General features: G+C 52.2%; 2 protein-coding genes across 2 annotated transcripts in view; one reads left to right on the top strand and one right to left on the bottom strand.

Moving 5' to 3' along the window:
• NDUFA10 (NADH:ubiquinone oxidoreductase subunit A10) overlaps positions 1-492 on the bottom strand; it is a 39777-nt gene extending 39285 nt beyond the window's left edge. Inside the window, exon 1 of the mRNA XM_075934070.2 lies at positions 356-492. Coding sequence (XP_075790185.1) covers positions 356-436 — 81 coding nt within the window. The 5' untranslated portion in view covers positions 437-492. The remainder of the gene's footprint in view (positions 1-355) is intronic.
• A 10086-nt stretch (positions 493-10578) lies between these two features.
• LOC102445331 (aryl hydrocarbon receptor-like) overlaps positions 10579-19039 on the top strand; it is a 35462-nt gene continuing 27001 nt past the window's right edge. The window contains exons 1-2 of the mRNA XM_075934063.2: positions 10579-11151; positions 13916-14103. Coding sequence (XP_075790178.2) covers positions 11111-11151; positions 13916-14103 — 229 coding nt within the window. The 5' untranslated portion in view covers positions 10579-11110. The remainder of the gene's footprint in view (positions 11152-13915; positions 14104-19039) is intronic.

The raw sequence follows: 19039 nt of genomic DNA, 5'->3' as shown, positions 1-19039 counted from the left end.
ACAGTCCCCATCATAACGTACTGCTCAGCCAGACAGCACGAGACAGAATAGCTACTGAGCGATTTTAACCCCTAAGCAGGCCGCCCTGGGGATCCCCCCACAGCCCCAACCAGCGAAGGGGGATTGCAGGCCCCTAGCCCGGGGCCTCTGGGGCTGGATGTGGCCCCGACCCCGCCCCCCGGGCGAGGACACGCCGGCCGCATCCGCAGGACACAAGAGTCACGGGACCTAAGGCCACGACAGGCCCCCGGGGACTGTGGCCAGCGGGCTCCCCGCGGGCGGGGCCACTCGCACCCCGGCCCGGGGGCCGGACCCGGCCCGCCCGCCCCGCGAACGGAGCCGCGCCCCGCCTCACCGCGCGCAGGGCGCCGAGCGCCGGGCGGCCCCGAGCGGCCGCAGCCGCCGGGCGAACGAGCGACCCCAGCCGCAAGGACATGGCCCAGCCGGCCCGGACGCTTTTCCGCCGCGAGCGACGCCAGCCGGGGAAGGACCCCAGGCAGGGACCTAAGCGACGAACGGCGCGTCCGTGACGTCAGAGGGGCCGGCGCATAGGTGTCTGCGGCGAATGCCTGCGCAGAAAGAGGGGTGGCGGGGCGCCTGGGTCCTCTCCCTTTATGTCTCCTCCCGGCCCTGGTGGGCTGGGCTAGGCGCGGGGCCGGCGGGAGTTCCCGCTCGACCTTGGCCAGGGCACCTGTCTCTTCGTGCCTCAGTTTCCCCCAGTGCCCGGTGGGGCCAGTGGCGCTGCTGCGCTGCCTCATGTGGAGGGCGGGGCAGTAATTCGGGGCTGCAGCACTGCGGGGGCCAAGTACCGATGGGGCAGGGTGGGACGCTCGCCCTATGGCACCCCAGGGAGCGGTGTGGGGCTTGCCAGGGACCCACAGCCTGGGGCTAATGACTCCGCTGCAGGCCCTGAGCACACGCTTGGCCCTGCCCGCCAAGGGCCCTGCCAGGCTGCTGTCCTGCAGTCGGACCCTCGTGCCCACCCCAAGTCTCTTTGAAATTGGAGGCGCTCAGCATGCGCACAGGAGTCTGCCTGCCCTCTCCTCTAGGCAGCTGGCACCCAAGTTAATTCCCACACTGTTTCCACCTTGTAACACTGAAAGTGCGGGCTTGTCACCTCAAACAAAACAGACACTTTGCGTGCAGAGTTACGGTCCCGGACGATTGGAAAAAGGCAAATGTAGTGCCCATCTTTAAGAAAAGGAAGAAGAACAATCCAAGGGACTACAGACTGGTCAGCCTTAGCTCAGTGCCTGGAAAAATCATGGAGAGATCCTCAAGGAAATTATTCGTAAACACTTGAAAGGGAGGCAGTTGATCAGGAACAGTCAATATGGATTCATCAAAGGCAAGCCATGCCTGACCAACCTTCTATGATTGCCTTCTATGCTGAGACAACTGTCTCTGTGGACATAAGCAAGGCAGTGGACATGATTTACCTTGACTTTAGCAAAGCTTTTGAGTTGTCTCCTACAGTATTCTTGCTAGTAAGTTAAGGAAGTGTGGGTTGGATAAATGGACTGTAAGGTAGATTAAAAAGCTGGCTAGATTGTTGGGCTCAACAGGCTCGATGTCAGGTCGGCAGTCAGTTTCAAGGAGGCTGCCCCCAGGGTCAGTTTTAGGGCCATTTTGTTCAACGTCCTTATTAATGACCTAGATAAAGGAATGGATTGCACCATCATCAAGTTCACGGATTACACTAAAATGGGAGGGGGGAGAGAGGTAGGGTCTGTCTAGACTCCAGGGTTTTGTCGTCAAATTTCACATAACGTTGACAGAACTCAGCAGTTTTGTCGACGGCAGTAAACCTCATTCTATGAGGAATAATGCCTTTTGTCGACAGAGTTTTGTCGACAGAAGGCGTTATTGCATCTACAGTGTCCTTTGCGTCTACACTCTCATGTCGACAAAGCGGCTTGCTTTGTCAACAGAACTGGCTGTAGTCCAGACGCTCTTTGTCGACAGAAGCTTTGTCGACAGTATCTGTCGACAAAACTTCTGTCGACAAAAGCCTGTAGTCTAGACATACCCCTAGATATGTTGGAGGGTAGGGATAGGGTCAAGAGTGACCTGGACAGATTAGAGGATTGGGCCAAAAGCAATCTGAGGAGGTTCAACAAGGACAAGTGTAGAGTCCTGCCATTGGGAAGGAAGAATCCCAAGCATTGTTACAGGCTGGGGACCGACTGGCTAAGCAGCAGTTCAGCAGAAAAGGACCTGGAGGAGAAACTGGATATGAGTCAACAGTGTGCCCTTGTAGCCAAGAAGGCTAATGGCATATTATGGTGCATTAGAAGGAACATTGCCAGCAGATCTAGATAAATGATTATTCCCCTTTATTTGGCATCGGTAAGGCCTCATCTGGAGTATTGCATCCAGTTCTGGGCCCCCCATTATATAAACGGTGTGGACGCATTGGAGAGGGTCCAGCAGAGGGCAACCAAAAGGATTAGGGGGCTGGAGCACATGACTTACGAGGAGAGGCTGAGGGATTTGATCTTATTTAGTCTGCAGAAGAGAAGAGTGAGGGGGGATTTGATAGCAGCCCTCAACTACCTGAAGGGAGGTTCCAAAGGGGCTGGAGAGAGGCTGTTCGCAGTGGTGGCAGGTGGCAGAACAAGGAACAATGGGCTCACATTGGAGTGGGGGAGGTCTAGGTTGGACATTAGGAAAAACTATTTCCCGAGGAGGGTGGGGAAGCACTGGAATGGGTTACCTAGAGAGAGGGTAGAATCTCCATCCCTAGAGGTTTTTATGTCCTGACTTGACCAAGCCCTGGCTGGAATGGTTTAGTTGGGGCTGGTCCTGCTTTGGGAAGGGGACTGGACTCGATGACTCTTGAGGTCTCTTCCAGTCCTAGGATTCTGTGATTCTATGATTTTAAGGTTTTCTCACCAATTTGTGGACTATTTGTGTACCCACATGCTTTGATGGTAGCACTTAGAGTTGCAAACAAAGGAAAATACTGTGAGGAGGATACATAGTTCTTATCTGTGTTGGGGGTGTTGCATGTAGGGGTGTTCCCTGGGATCACAATTTGGCCACATTTCATGGGGCACTTTCTGTGCCCCCTGCACCTCGGAGAGCTGGCTCTTGCCTCCTACCCCAACCCTCCTGATCCCAGAGGAGCTGGCTCAAGGCCTCATTTTCCCCAGGCCTCAGAACTCCCATTTCCCAGCCTACTCCCAGAGGAATTCTGTGCCCCCATTGACTGGTAGGGCCTGTGTCCCTGATTGTCCCTCCTTGCACACGCCCTTCTCTGCATTCACACTTGCCAGAGTCCTTTTTTCTTCCTTTTGAGACACAAACAGCTCTGAAGACTATTCAGGAAAGGGCAGACAGGACACAGCCGGTTTCACTGGGTTTTGACTTCCTCCCCCACGTAGAAATACCTGTGTTTGCATGTTTGGCTGTAGAATGATGCTTCAGGAAGAGGAATTGGAATTCAATAATATGAGGTATATGGCCAGTGGTACTCAACTTTTTTTCATTCGCGACCCCCAGAGCCAGGAAAATTTTTGTTGAGAAAAAAAAAAGGTGGCTCCTTTTATTTAAAGCGTTGGTCCGCTCCCCTGCCACTCTCCCCACCCCTGCCACGTATACACCCCCCTTGGGGGTCGCGACCCACGGGTTGCGCACTGCTGGCCTAGATACTGGGTTTTGCATGAACCAGTCTATCAGAGGTAAAATGTTTGCAGTGTTGGCATAGCTGTGTGGATCCCAGCATATGCGAGATTAGGTAGATGAGGTAATATCCTTTACTGGGCCCACTTCTGTTGGGCCTCACTTATTCGTCTCTATTGGAATCTTAGTTATGCTGTATTCCATAAAATCCTTCTCATTTCCCCATCACTGTAGTATCCAAGAACTAGTGCTCCTGCCCATTGAGTTTTTACTTCCAGGGCCTCTGCTGCAGATGCTAAGTGCTTTAGAGTCGTTGGTTTTCTGAAAACGTGGCTCTTTCACTGTAGATTACCCTTTTGTTCCTGTTTATGCTTCTGTGCTGTGATGTACCCCAACGCTGAGCGTGTTGTGTCTGTCGTGTCTCTTTGCATTAGCCCAGGTGTGATGAGATGTGAAGGATGCAGCCGCGGTGCTCCTGCCGCCTCCCTTCACCATGGATCAGCTGCATGGTCTGGAAAGATCAAAGAAATGTCAGGTTTCCGTGGCTGTGAACATCCCGATTATTCATGAGAATTAAGAATACCATGGGACCTGAAAAACAGGTAGGGTCCAGCTCATGGAGTATACTACACTCCAAGATCGACAAACCGGGACTGTCCTCAAGTTTTCCCAGGGAAGAAAGGCTGAAATTCAACTGCGCCTGCTTTCCAGCTGTTAAAAGCGTCTCGTCATGGAGAATTTGCTCCCATTCCCGGGCTACACTTTCCTTACCACACACTCTGGTCTTCATCATTTTGAGTCATGATTACCGCTAAACGGGTGCACCATCCAGTAGGCCTAAGGGTATTTCCTCAAAGGTGTAGTGTGACTTCTGTATTTGGGAGAACAGCTCCAGTTCGGCCAACGGGACTGTATGTGTGGGGCAAATTCTATGCCTGCCCCAGGCTTATAGTTTCGGGGGATCCCACCCCCAATTATGCCCAAGCATTTCAGTAATAGACGTGTCAGCTTTATTCTCCCCATTTTACATATGAGAAACTGAGGCACAGAGCAAGTAAGTGGCTGGGTCACATAAGCTGGGACCGGCACATGGAATTTGCGCCTCAGTCTTGTGCATCTTCCCCCCAATCGTCCTTCCTCCTTGACAAAGAGGAGACTGCACAAGAGAAAAGGCCACTGGGGCTGGGTGCATTGGGTGCTTCTTCTAAAGCATTTGTTCAGTATCTTCTCCACTCTGTTCCCCTCCCCTTCCCCCGCACCTTTTCGTTCACAGAAGGGAGGATGTTGCCACAGCCTTAGAAACCCCCCTAGCAGGATTAGTCCTTCTAGACAGATTCAAGAAAAAACAAAGGATTTGTTTTTCCAATAAGCATGCTTTATGATATTTAATATGACACATGATACCCAGCGAGCCCAATTCATTTGTGCAGGAAAAGACTTTAAGCTGATTTATTTGGCAAACCAATCTACTTGTGTTTGCCTCTCCAGCGGTCCTGCCTCTTGAATGGCATTATGGAAACTTCCTTTGGCTGGCAAATTACTCTGCTCCTAGATGGCACAGTAAAGAAGGGACTCAAACATAGCAGCTTGCTTCTCCATGTTGTATTCCATGGGTGATTTACACTTCTTATATTACTGCTGTTCTTCTAGTGTCCTTGCTATCCAACAGTCTCTTAGGGTCCGTCTACACTTGCACCCTAGTTCGAATTAGGTATGCAAATGTAGCTGACCAAAATTGCTAATGAAGCGGGGATTTAAATATCCCGCACTTCATTAGCATAATCTCGCCTGCACACTATTCCGCTCGCCAGCTGATTCGAACCAGGAAGTGCACGCCGGGACACGTTAGTTTGAATCAAATCCCTTGGTTTGAACTAACGTTACTCCTCAAAAAATGGGAGCAACATTTGAATGAGGAGTAATGAGGAGTAACGTTAGTTCGAATGTTAGTTCGAAAAATGAGGAGTAACTTTAGTTCGAACCAAGGGGTTTGATTTAAACTAACTCGTCCCGGTGCACACTTCCTGGTTCGAATCAGCTGGCAAGCAGAATAGCTCATGGGCGAGATCATGCTAATGAAGCGCGGGATATTTAAATCCCCACTTCATTAGCAATTTCGGTCGGCTATGTTTGCATCCCTAGTTCGAACTAGGGAGCAAGTGTAGACGTGCCCTTAGTCTCCTCTTTTCAGCTTAGAAAAGAGGAGACTAAGGGGGGATATGATAGAGAGCTGTAAAATCATGACTGGCGTGGAAAAAGTGAAGAAGGAAAAGTTATTTGCTTGATCCCATAACATAAGAACTAGGGGTCACCAAATGAAATCAGTAGGTAGCAAGTTTAAAACAAACAAAAGGAAGTTTTTCTTCACACAGTGCACAGTCAACCTTTGGAACTCCTTGCCAGAGGATGTACTGAAGACCAGAACTTTAACAGAGTTCAAAAAAGAACTAGCTATATTCATGGAGGTTAGGTCCATCAGTGGCTATTAGCCAAGATGTGTAGGAATGGTGTCACTAGCCTCTGTTTGTAAGAGGCTAGAACTAGATAACAGGAAGAGGGATCACATGATGGTTACCTGTTTTGTTCATTCCCTCTGGGGCATCTAGCATTGGCCACTGTCGGCAGAGAGAATACTGGGCTAGATGGACCTTTGGTCTGACCCAGTATGGCCGTTCGTATGTATAGAACCTGATTCACTTGACAGAACCTTCCCAAGCTGATACATGACTCACGCTGTGAGTGTGTATAGATAGGATTGCTTTCTCTGATGCTGAAATATAGCCACCTTTGGAGTGAGGCATGCCATCTATTTAGCAGCATAAAACAACCATACTGATGTAGTTCAAACAACATCAGATGCATGAAGGGGAAGAAAAAGAAACAGGCAGTAGGGGTAGAGAGATGGGAATGTTACATCAGAGCTAATTCAATCAACCCTAAGGTAGTTCTGGTGTAACACTTCTATCTCTGTACCTTTGTCTCATTCTTTTTCTTCCCCTTCATGCACCTGATGAAGTGCATCGCAACGCACAAAAGATTAATCCATGATAAAAATTTTAGTCTGTTCCAGCAAAAAAACAAGGCGTCTGACACCTTAAAGACTAACATAGCTACCTCTGGAACTCGTCATGAGTGCCCGAGCACTAATTGGTTTAAAAGTAGCTATTCTTCTACAGAGGAATTTCACAAGTCAACTACAGTGAGAGGGTGCCGAATTGACCTTCATGTGCAAATCTAACACTGTCTCACTTGGTTAGAACAAAGATTTGAACTGGTTAACTTATTATAAGACCAGCTTTCCTTACATTCAACACCCTATTAACAGCAAAAGCTAAGTATGAGATACTTCCAGCCCACTCAACTATCCTCATTAACATTGGGACTGCAACTGACAGGTAATTTTTACTCCTCTCCTTTCTTATTCTTATTCCCCTCTTTTTTGATCCCCTCAAGATCATCTCATCTGAAGAAGTGGGTTTTGCCCACGAAAGCTCAGGATACTATCTATCTATATTTGTTAGTTTCTAAGGTGCGACCAGGATTGCTTGTTCTTTTTTTAAGTTATTTTTTAAAGTTACAGACTAACACAGCTACTCCTCGGAGTCTATTGTACTTATTTATACTATTGTTTGTTTACACGTCATATACCATTCCTGGAACAGAGATGGTCTTAAGCATCATGCAGGTAGTCCTCTGTTTCAGGAGTCTCTGACTGAAAACAAGTGCTTGGGATCCCAGGGAGCAACTCTGTGACTCTAGTTAGAAAGATTAAGGCAGAGAGGAAACTCTGTTGTTCTTTGCAACAGCTTCCCCAGTGAAACTGCATCACAGAAGGAACAGTCAACACATTCTTTAAGGATTCCGTGCTGTTCACGTGCAAAGAAAAGAAGAGCATGTAGAAATATGTGTAGCTGGAGCCATCTGGTGGCACTTTCCAGGAAAGGGTGACCAAGTATAGGACGATGTTTTGTGTTTGCCCAGATCTGTCTGGTACTCTTTCACTGCTGGGAATGAAATGTGGATTACAGTGAAATAGGGACACATTTCAAGGATGGGAATTTTTGGACTGCAGTTGAATATGATCTTCAAATTCCTTAACTACTTGAATTTGCAAAATGTATAGATTCCACGGCCTGAAGGGACCGCTGCGATCTTAGAACTTCTCCCAAATAATTCTTAGGGCAGGTCTTTGAGAGAAACATCCAGTCTTAAAAATTGTCAGTACAGGCAGTCCCCGGGTTACGTACGAGATAGGGACTGTAGGTTTGTTCTTAAGTTGAATTTGTATGTAAGTCGGAACTGGTACATATTGTACCCCAGGTGTCCCCGATTCAGCCGCTGCTGAAACTGACCAGCGGCTGACTACAGGAAGCCCGAGGCAGAGCTGCTTTGCCCCGGGCTTCCTGGAATCAGCTGCTGATCAGTTTCAGCAGCAGCTGACTTGGGGACACCTGGGGTAGAGCAGTTGGGGTGCTGCCAGGTTGGTTCAACCCGGCAGCGCCCCAGCTGCTCTGTCCCAGGCGTCCAGATTCAGCTGCTGTTGAAACTGACCAGCAGCGGCTGAATCGGACACGCCTGGGGCAGAGCAGCTGGAGTGCTGCTGGGTTGGTCTGGTAGCGCCGACCCTTGGCACGGCGGAACCAACCCGGCAGCACCCCAGCTGCTCTTGGGGACCCCTGGGGCAGAGCAGCTGGGGTACTCCTGGGTTGGTCCAGTAGCACTGCACCTCGGCGCTGTGGGACCAACCCGGCATCCCCCCAGCTGCTCTACCGCAGGCGTCCTGATTCAGCTGCTGCTGAAACTGACCAGCAGCGAGAAAAGCCTGGTCTGCTGGGGGGGGCACACTTGCTGCACACCCCCCCTGAGCAGACCAAGGAGATGCGGGCGGTGGGACCGCCGAGACGCACCGTGGTCCCGCTGCCTGCATCCTCCGCGGCTTTGCTCCGTGTCTCCCTGGTCTGCTGGGGGGGGGGGGGGCCAGCAGACCAGGGAGATGCGGAGTGGCTTTTCTCGCCGCGGAAGACACGGGCGGCGGGACTGCCCAGACACGCCGCGGTCCCGCCGCCCGCGTCCTCCGCGGCTTTGCTCTGCGTCTCCCTGATCTGCTGGGGGGGGGCCCCCTCAGCAGACCAGGGAGATGCGGAGCAGCTTTTCTCGCCGCGGAGGACGCGGGCGGCGGGACCGCGGTGCGTCTGGGCAGTTCTGCCACCCGCGTCCTCCGCAGCGAGAAAAGCCCCGTTCGTAAGTAGGGATCCGATGTAAGTTGGATCCACGTAACCCGGGGACTGCCCGTAATGGAGAATCCACCATGATGCTTGGTAAATTGTTTAAATGGCTAATTATTTTCAGTGTTAAAAATGTACGCCTTAGTTCCTGCCTGAATCTAGCTTCACCTTCCAGATAGTGGATAATATTACATCCTTCTCTGCTAGACTGAAGAGCCCATTAAAGATCTGGTCCCCATGTAGGTGCATATGGACTGTAGTGAAGTGAGCCCTTAACCACCTCTTTGTTAAGCTACGTTCCTCCTAGGGCGAGGAGAAAAAAAGTGAGTGACGGGAGGTGAGGGGAAGAGGAGTGGAGGGTGGGGAGGGGCGGTGAGAGAAGAGGCAGGCCGGGGTGGGGCTTGGGAGGAGTACAGCAGAGGTGAGGTTTTTGGGGGAAAGGCAGGGTGGGGGATGTTCTGGCTTCCTGCTGCAGTGTCCAGTTTTTAAATATTACCAGTTGGGCGACTACATGCATTCTGCTGCAGAGCTCCATGTTCCCATGCTCCCAAGGCACGTGGACTGAGGAAATGCAAAGCTGGAAAGTTTTACTTCTTTTCCAGCCCAGGGTGGAAACATGCCAACCATCGGCAAGCGTTGGTTTCCGATCAGCGGCCTCATACCCCTGGATCCAGAGGCCATGAGACTGAATCCTTGGACCAGGACACTGGTGCAGGCATGGAGCCAAGCCGGGAAATTGGGGAAGGCAGAGATGAACGCATGTTTTTTCATTTGGTGACCTCTAGTTCTTATGTGATGGGAACAAGTAAATCATTTTTCATTATTTACTTTCTCCACACCCGTCCTTGAGACGGGACACTGGTTAACCCTAGCTTGTGGCTGCACTATTTGCCCCATAAGGAACTGAAAAAATTCCTTGGAATGGAAGCTCCATCCTCAGCCAGGTTCTCGATTCTTCTTATAAGACCTGGCCCAGCCCTAGCACCCATTCTCATTATCCGGTGCCGTGATGCATGAGAATCTAAAGAGCATTGCTTTCTTGGTCTTATCTCTGCAATTACTTGAGTCCAAACGCTTCGCTCCTCAACTGTCCTTAGCAGGTTGCATTGCGAAGGAGAGATGTGGAAAACGAGGTACAGATACGGACGATTTAGCGCGTCACCCCAAGGTGCAGTGTGTGTCACGATATTTTACATGTTTGGGTTTTTTATGGTGCAGTTTTCAAAGGTGGTCCCTGGAGAAAGCTGTAAATTGAATCCAAGCACTAGGAAAGGGACACTGAAAGGTTTTTGCTCCAGGTGATCAAAATATTGAGGGAGCTACTGGGAGCAGGGATCCGTTGTGGAGTCAGTTTACGCAGCAGCACTGACATAGTTGGTCTGTAGGGGAGTCTCTACTCCAAGGCCAGGTCTGCATGGGTGGTGGGCAACATGCTAGGTGGGGGGAACGCAGAGCCACCCACCCTCCCTGTGCTCTGGGCCCAGGAGGCTGAGACTGTGCCTGTCTGGTCCCCTTCCCATGGTGGTGGAGGGAAGTGGCTTGGTTCCTGGAGGGGGCAGGGTCCCAGAGGAAGGGCAGGCAGAGCTAGGGGGTTGCCTCCTCCAGTCCTGACTTCACCCACCACCCATGCAGGTCTACGCTACAGGGGAAGGTCGACTTAAGAGAGCAACTCAGCTAGGTGGAGGGAGGGGAGGGACTGTGCGTGGGGAAGGACTCAGGGCCCTACCCAATGGCTGCAAACATGCGCCCCTCGCGCCTGGCCCGATTGTGCAGGACTGGGACGCAGCTGGCAGCCGCTTTCCCAACGGCCACCCCCAGCCCGGCTCCTCTCCTGCCTCGGGGCGCGGGGCTTTGCTCTCACCCCCAGCCCGGCCGGGGGAAGCCAGCGGGGCAGGGGCTCCGACCTCCCCCCGGAGGCGTCCCCAGACAGAGCGAGAGCGCCCTCCCCCGCCGCTGCCCCTCCCGCCGGCGGCCAGGGAGGCGCAGCCCGGCTCCCCGGAGATGCCCGGCGTCCGGCTCGCTCCTCGCTCCCATTGGCCTGCCGGACTAGCCTGGAGCGCGGCCGGGGCGCAGCGCCCTGCCCAGCCATGAGCAGCCGCAGAGCGGCTGTGGGGCCTCGGAGCTAGGGCTGCGCGGCCGGCGCCAGGGCGTGGAGAGGATGCGCCCTCGGTTGGCACGGCCCCCGTGCGCCCTGGGCGCAGCGCGCTGAGCCGGGGCTCCCCTCTGCTGGCGCGCGGAGCGGCTCCCGCGGAGACAGGACAATGTACGCTGGGCGTAAGAGGAGGAAGCCGGTGCAGAGGACGTGAGTAGCGGGGCGGGGGCGCACGGCGGCACCGCGCTGCCAGGCGGGCGCTTTGCCCTTCTGGCGCCCAGAACTTGGCGGAGCAAGTGTTGGGCGGGGGGGCCTGCCCCAAAGCTTGGCCCGGAGCTGCGCCGCGCTCTGCCTCCTGCTGCCCTTGCCCCCCGGAAAGCCCTCGTTCGTTTCCAGGCGCCCTACGGCGGGCTGAAAGGAGAGCCCCTCGCGGGGTGTATGTCCTCGCCAAGGAGGAAAAGCCAAAGCTGGAGGCTGATGGGGCGCTGGAATGCAAAGCCAGCAGGGGGAAATTGCCGCTGAATTCCCTTCCCTCCTTGAAACATCGTCTCTGAACTTATGCAGGATGTTAGACGCACAGTCTATGGGCTGCGGCGCGTTTGCATCAGGACTGTCGGGCATGGGTAAAAAGTCTCAGAGGGGTCCCCAGCTTAGCCTGTAACTTTAAAACCAGCCAGCAATCCTGTGACACCAAAATAGGTAGAATCATGAGCTTTCGTGGGTAAACCCCTGCTTCCTCAGCTCGCACCCTTCTTCCACCAAGATAGGCTACAGCCTTCCCCACAGCCTGTCTGGGACCTTGGAAGATTTCAAAGACTTCCCATGGGGTATGGGGATAAGCTACTTGATTGAAACCCTCAGGAGCTTCCACTGGAAAAAGATGCTAGTGAGCCACAGTTGTCCCTTCAAGGGCTGACCTGGTTTAGTTGATAACCTTCATAAAGATTCATTATGGAAAGGGTGGTCTTTTATGTTGCCCTCTTGCTCGGCTAGACCAGTGCAGATCCTCTGAGCAGGCCCTAAAAGAAATTACCCTGCTAGACTTTTGAAATATTTGGGGTTCAAAGAGCTGCCTTCCTTGTTTTGTGGACTTTAAAAAGAGGGCAAATAGCCGATTGTTCCTGGAGTGTGTGGGTTTGCCTTTTCCAGTGTTAAGACTCACACTTATGGGGTGCATCTTCAGAAGGACAAAATGAACTTCAGGTGTGGGCTTCCTAGCCAGATGTGTATCACCCGGTACTTTCCTTTTTTGCTTTTCTTCATGCTTAGCAAATACTGTCAGTACAAGAGACGCAATTTCCTAAAAGGTCAGTGCAGTTAAAATAAAGGCCTGCTTAGCATGTCGGATGAACTAATGGTTAATTTAACCAGCACAAATGGTTAACTTGTTGATTGGCATCCCTTCATGGGGACGAATGGTCAATTTTAACATTCAGTTACAAAGTTTAGTTGAAGTGCTGGCTAGAAATCTTTAAAATCTCTTAAAATATGAAGCCTTTTTGACCAGTGGAAACTATGAGGGCTGGAATTCAGAAACCAGCATGGCCTGGGCAAAGCCTGTGACATTTTCTCAACCACAAGAGCAGACTAAAAATGGAAGGGAAGAGGTTCAAAGGGGTAGCGGGTCAAGAGTAGATTTAGAAGGCAAACCATGTCTTTAGGAAAAGTTGCCTGAGAAAATGGAAGGCAAGAAACCACCGCGCCCGCGGTTAGGGTTGGGAAGTCGGGGAGCATGATGGCAGGATCTCTGGGGCTGAGAGGCGGTATGTGGGGGATAGGTGGGTGCCTTTGAGGTGACCCTTACAGGACTAGGGTAGAGACCACCACCTTGTTGCGTGATGGACACCTGACAAAATATCTGGGCTTAGTGACGGACATTGCTGGGGTTACGTCATTCAGTCATCATTCAATCCATACAAGAGCCCACAATTTTCCACACTGAAAAAACTCCGTAACCTAGCTAGCTAGCTAATGATAATAACAATAATAAATTGAATTCACGTTTTTTGAACATATCTTGCTGCCACAGTCAGTATTTCTGTGTGAGGTGGGTCACTGAAAAAAATATTTATCCGAAAACCATGTATCCACTGCATTGTTGTGTCTGCAGGTTGCACCTCTCTGGTCCGGCACTCTGTGATCCAGCAACCTCCATGGTCCGGCATGATTTGAGTTTGCCAGATGCCCACTTAGCATAGGTGTGGCCAAGTTTCCCACAGTCCCATAAAGTTTTTTCACAGCCACCAGTCCTGGCTCTCAGTGTTCTGTGCTGTTAGTTTGCTCTAATTTACCCCTCAATGTCTTCGAAGAGCCCAGGAAGCAGTGGAAGTGTTGGTGATGCTGCTAGACAATATTGACCTCCCATGGTCTGGCAAACTCTCTGGTATGGCACCGGGTCAGATGCTGAGGGTGCCAGCCGAGAAAGGTTCAGCCTGTGTTTTTACTGTTTGTGTTTACATAATATAGCATAGTGTGATTTTTCTTTAAATAAGAAACCCGTTGGACATGAATTTCGTGTTTCTATCCAGTGTTATTTTTCAGTCAGATTTAAAACACAGGCACAGAAACTCAGTTCAGATCCATTCTGCGAGAGACCTGATCCTGCATTTATTGCTGTAAAGGGCAAAACTCACTGAATGTCATGGCTGCCGGATCCGGCCCTAAATACCTGTCCCGTGGCTTTGCGTCCGCTCCAGCATTGTCCCATCTCTGCTTTTCAATAAGTGACGGCTGCGTTCCGAGGGGGAACCAATCCCCTCCGTGCATTTGCTCCCACGGTTGGAATGTCACGTGTGGAGTTGGGTCCGGGCGGTGCCGTGCGGAGCTAGTGTGGGATACCAGATGGCGTGCTACACTAGTGTTGTAGGACAACTGATTTAATCGGCCTCGTCTGCAGTTCAGCTCGGCTGCGTGGCCTCTCTCCCTAGGCACAGGTGGGTTTGTGATGTGTCTCCTTTTGCTCCTCCCTTGGCAGCGTGAAGCCACCGCCCCTGGAAGGGGTGAAGTCGAACCCCTCCAAGCGCCATCGGGACCGGCTGAACTCGGAGCTGGAGCGGCTGGCTGGCTTGTTGCCTTTCCCCGAGGAGGTCGTCTCGACCCTGGATAAACTCTCCATCCTGCGCCTCAGCGTCAGCTACCTCAGGGCCAAGAGCTTCTTCCACAGTAAGAGCAAGGGGGGGCATGGGGAGATGGAGTGGGCCCTTTCCCATTAGATAACCTGTGCTCCCTGCAGCAGCCCCTCCCCCCCGGACAGGCATGTGCCGCAGGACCATCCCGCCGTGCCTGTGAACGTGTTGCCAGCACCTTTCACCCACCCCTGCAGAAATCAAAACGGCCGTTAGCCGCCAGCTCGGCACACCGGGGCTCTGCCATGTCCTGCTCGGATGAAGGGGAGCCCCCGGGAAGTCCCAAGGCTGCCTGAAATGGAGGCCTTCCCCATGCCTCTCCGGGGCTGCTTTCCCTGCGTTGGAACGCAGATGCCCCATAAGACCCAGCAGAGGTCTCCCGTCAGATCTCTGTGGCCTGCCTTTCCTTGGCACTGTGGCCCCTGGAGTCGTGTCGAAAATTGGTTCGCTCCAGGTGAGGGTGTGGCTCAGCTGTCTTGAATTTTGGCAAGAGTAGCCCTCCCTGTTTCTGAGGATGGCCCGAGAGTTCCCATCGAGTACAATGGCATCTCTTGCTGCTATCTTAGAGGCAGGAAGTAAGGGTGCTGGGGCTGCTGCACCTAGCTTTCCCGTGTCTGGGGCAAAACCCACTGCCGGCCAGTGTTCACTGTAAGCTGTGCGCTTGGGTGGCAACTCCAAAGAGATTCCAGTACCGCTCAGCTGATTTGCAAAGCACCTGCAATTAGGTTTGTGTTTCTCCTGGTGGTGCACATTCACACCTGCCTCAGTGCGCGTACCACAATTATTCCGCAAGTGGATGGAAAAGCTTAGAAGGAACATTGCCTGAGACCCTCAGCCCCACCTCTGAGCTTACACCCCCAGCTGGAGTCCTCGCACTTCTGCACCCAACCTTCTGCCCAAAGCCTTTCCCCCACTCTGAACCCTTCGGCCACACCTCCGCCATGTGAATTGTGTTATACATGGGTGCACGTAACAAAATTAATTCTGCACGTGTGGGGAAAATTAGGGAAAACACTGTTGTCAACCCGCCGCTGGCTTCCTCCACCCTGGGTTCTGACCTGCTCTTTAAATGACCAACTTAATCCTGTCTCAGAGGTGTTGCCATGTTAGTCTGTAACTTTAAAAACAACAAGAAGGTCTGTGGCAGGCTAACAAATATATATATAGTCTCATGAGCTGTCATGGGCAAAACCCACTTCCTCAGATGAGATGATCTTGAGGGATCGTCTTAACCCTGGGGACTATACATAATTTGGTTCTCTGCATGGGATTGCTTTAAGTTCGCACTACGTTTTTGTAGCTTTTAAACTAGACTGCTTCAAGTCACATTTCACATCCAACAAATGTCTCTCCTTGGTTGTTTTCTTTTTATTTGGCACTTTTGGCCCATGCCGTTAAAATAAACCTGAGGATGGATTCCGAGGGGCATGGAACAGAGGTAGCTGTATTAATGCAGACAGACAGAAGTGCAGATGTTTTATCTTTTCCTTGCGGTGTATTTCCTAGGTGCCGTTTTTACACAAATATGTTTCATTGTTCTCTAATCGGAAAAAATGAAGTGGCAGCGTTTTGTGGGGGAGCTGCTCATCTATCATATTTTGACAAAAGCCTTTTACTACCAGAGCACGTGATTGGTTGGGATTGCAGGGCTTTTTAAAGTTTCTGTTTGTTTTGTTTCAGGGTGTGTGACAGAGTGTAGTGCGGGGTGAATTCATCTCATCCCTCCAGCGGTCCTTTACCTTGAGGGGGTAAGACCCAGGGACTAAAATTGACAGGGTAACCCTGCTTTGCAAGGCAGTATATTTGCAAGGCAGTGTCAAATCAGTTTGCATTCAGATGATGATAGTTTCTGTTTTGTTTGTAACTTACAATTTTCACTGTTAAGCAGTCCTTCTATATGTGACACCTCACTATATCGTACATCTCCAATGCAACATTTTTAGCAGCAGCATTGTAGAAGAAATTCAGGTTTTTGGAGGTTTTCCCCCTGTTTTAATCCTTTGACTCTCTGAAATAATGGCAGCGGATTTTGAGAAATATAACCCGGTTTGAGTTGTGTTTTGAAAGGCTTTCATACTGCAAAAAAATTGCTTGCTTTGACAGCAAGCTGATGATGCCGTCTGCTGAAAAATCAATGCTGCAGTGCGGGCATTGCTTTCTCTTGAAGCATTAATAATTTAAAAAAATCGCAGCTTAAAGAATTTATAAAATGGAGGCATGGGAACTTTTTTTTTTTTTTAACCTTCAGCTTTAAAATGGCTGGTCTTGTCACAAGGAATCAAAACCCCCGTTTCAAGGCTTCGATAGTCCTTGTCTAAGGATTCAAATGCAGTTATGTCCAGAGACTGCAGAAAGGGAGTTCGGAGGAGAAGACGCCCTTCAATAGCATGCCCTTCCTGGGTTATAGGCACCCGGAAATGTGCACAACTCTCTGCCCCTTTCATATTTCTGGATCCCGGTTTTTACATCCCTGCTGCAGCTGGGCATAGTGATCTCTGCATTCAAAAGCTCTGTTCTTTTAGGACTCTGTGTCGCGCTGTAAAGACAACAGCTTGGTTTGAGGGCACATCCTGGTTTTACCCTCTGACTGGGTCACTCCTAGGCCTTTCCTGACAGGGGCCTTAGGTTTTGGCTTCTCACCCATTAGCATCCGGGTCTAGCCTGTGGGACCATTCTCTTTTCCGGAATCTTCCTGGGCTTTCCCCTTCGCTATAGCCCCCTGATGCCCTGCGCAGCCTGGTCCGACCCAGGTACGCCCCAGCCCTTAAAGGGTGAGCCAGCCTGTTACAAGCAGGATACAACCTGGGTCTAATAAAAACTCACACACCATGTAATCCCCAGGTTTTTCCTCCCGAATCGGACACTGGCTAACAACTGTGCACCGAGGCTGGTTACAGGCAGCCGCCGCATCCCGTGAGCCACAAATTCAACTTCATCTCCTGGCAACAAAACCAGAGATTTCCATGTTGCTCTAACTCCCCTCCCTGCATCAGGCAGGGCTTTCATTTCCCACGGGGCCTTGCGAGGCTCCAGAGCGCTGGGCCTTGCTGCCTGCAGTTTGTGGGAAGCCACTGGCCGCAAATTGTGGAACTGCTCTGTGCCTGCTGCCCATGAAAGAGTATTGAGAAACGAGAGCCAAGCGGCGCTTTTGCTTGGCGAGGGCTCAGCCCTCCTGCAGGGCAGCTCTCAATACACTGGACGTGAGTACGGACAGTCAGGTTCCAAGGTGCTACACGCATCCCCCCCATGCAAAACCCACTGGCGGGGCAAGCAAAGGCAGCTTATTTTAATTGCAGAGCAAGGAGCAACAGCCTAGTGGGGGGGCAGGCTAGAAAATCAGGGTAACTTTTAGCTGGTGGAGGGTGATAAACTGCTACAGGGCTCACTAGGAGATTTAAGGGTGGAACAGAGAGGGCCAGTGTGCGGGAAGTGGGCAGAAGCCTGTGACTGCCAGAGCTCATCTGCTGTTGGGAAATCTCTGTGAAGCCCCAGGAACGATGGCCTGGGCGAGTTGTGCCCGGCAGACTGCAAAAGGAAACGTATTCAAGCCATCGCCAGTCGCTTTGCAGCGTGCAGGGCTAGGCGCTGAGATCAGCGCCCCACCCTGTGCTGCCCTGCCGGGCGCTGGAAACATTTTTTTTTCCCCACTGGGAGAATGTTTTGAAACCGACCTGGATTCACGAACGACTTTGGCTCCATGTTGTGGAAAAATTCCTGGCTGTCTGTGGTTGCGGATCACCTTGTGGTCTGGCCATTTCCTCGAAATGTTTCCCCTGCCCCCACCATTACACGAGACAGGCGTTTTTCTTGCCCTCTGGGGCGATGTGGTAGGTGTTGGATTCCAAGGCCCTGCGGGGTCCTGGCGCTTGGGGAGCTCGGGGCGGTTGCAGAGGAAGATGGGGAGCTGAGGATCTAGGCGAGCCGGGGGAGGCAAGTGGCTGGAAATGGAGGCCTGAGGAAGGGCGGAGGTCGTGCGGAGTGAGGCTGGCCGAGAAGAGGGGACTAGAAATAGCTGCAGCGCAGGAGAACAGGGCAGGGAGTGACGGGGGAGAGAAGGGAAGAGAGGAGCCGGAAGGAGGAAGCAGGAGAAGTGCCAACGGTCACCGTTGAGGATCAACTTGTTCCTTCTGCCCCGGCTCACTCTGTATCCAGCCAGACGCCATCTCCAGGTGTTTCCTCTGCATCTCCTGCTTCGCTCCTCAGCAGGACTAAGCATTTCCCGGGGGGTTGTGGCGTCTGCGTCCCTGGGGATAGTTCAGAGCAGGTTGGACAGATACGTGTCAGGGCAGGGGACTGGACTTGACGATCTCACGAGGCCCCTCCCAGTCCTATTGCTCTAAGATTCTGTGATTTTCTAGCTTAGCGATTCCTTGTGCCCTGGCTTGTCTCTCATTAGTCCGATAACCTCTGTCTCTCCCAAGGAGGAGGCAGCAGCATTGCTGTGGGTTGCTGGACCAGGGCTGCCTGCAACCCAGGATGACTGCAGCGCTCTGCTAGGGTCGGCATTTCTCGCTCCAGGCACTGAGCTCCAGGGTGCAGCCCTGGGCTGTGTTTCCGGGGCTCTGCCGTTCCCTCGTGTCCCTGGTGTGGTGCTCTCCCCTCGGGGATGGAGGAGGCTGAGTTTCCGTTCATGGAGTTTATTGCTTTTCCTAGCAGGGTGGTAGGCATGGAGCTTGGCTTTCCCATTCCCCGGGAGAGCCACGTGGCAGCCTTGTGACCCACACGGGCTCTGAGCCTCAACGCTGCCTCCTGGCTTCCCGTCGGTCCTTTCTGCTGGGAAAGCCCCTGCTGTCCAGAGCCCGCGGCAGCCTCCTGCCCGCTAGAAGATGGGCAGCATCCGGCCGAGGAGACGCAGATCTCTTAACATGGACTTCCCCGCCAAAGCCATGCAGGTTTGGGTGGCATCTCCCCATGCCTTCCCCAGCCGAGGGTCATCAGAATTCATGGGGGCAGCCTGTGCCCTCCCGTTCCCC

This window comes from Pelodiscus sinensis, chromosome 7 (assembly GCF_052426305.1).
Source record: "Pelodiscus sinensis isolate ZL-2025 chromosome 7, ASM5242630v1, whole genome shotgun sequence".
Classification (NCBI taxonomy): domain Eukaryota; kingdom Metazoa; phylum Chordata; order Testudines; family Trionychidae; genus Pelodiscus; species Pelodiscus sinensis.
Note: the sequence above shows the minus strand (reverse complement) of the source record. Positions and strands in the feature narration are given on the sequence as shown.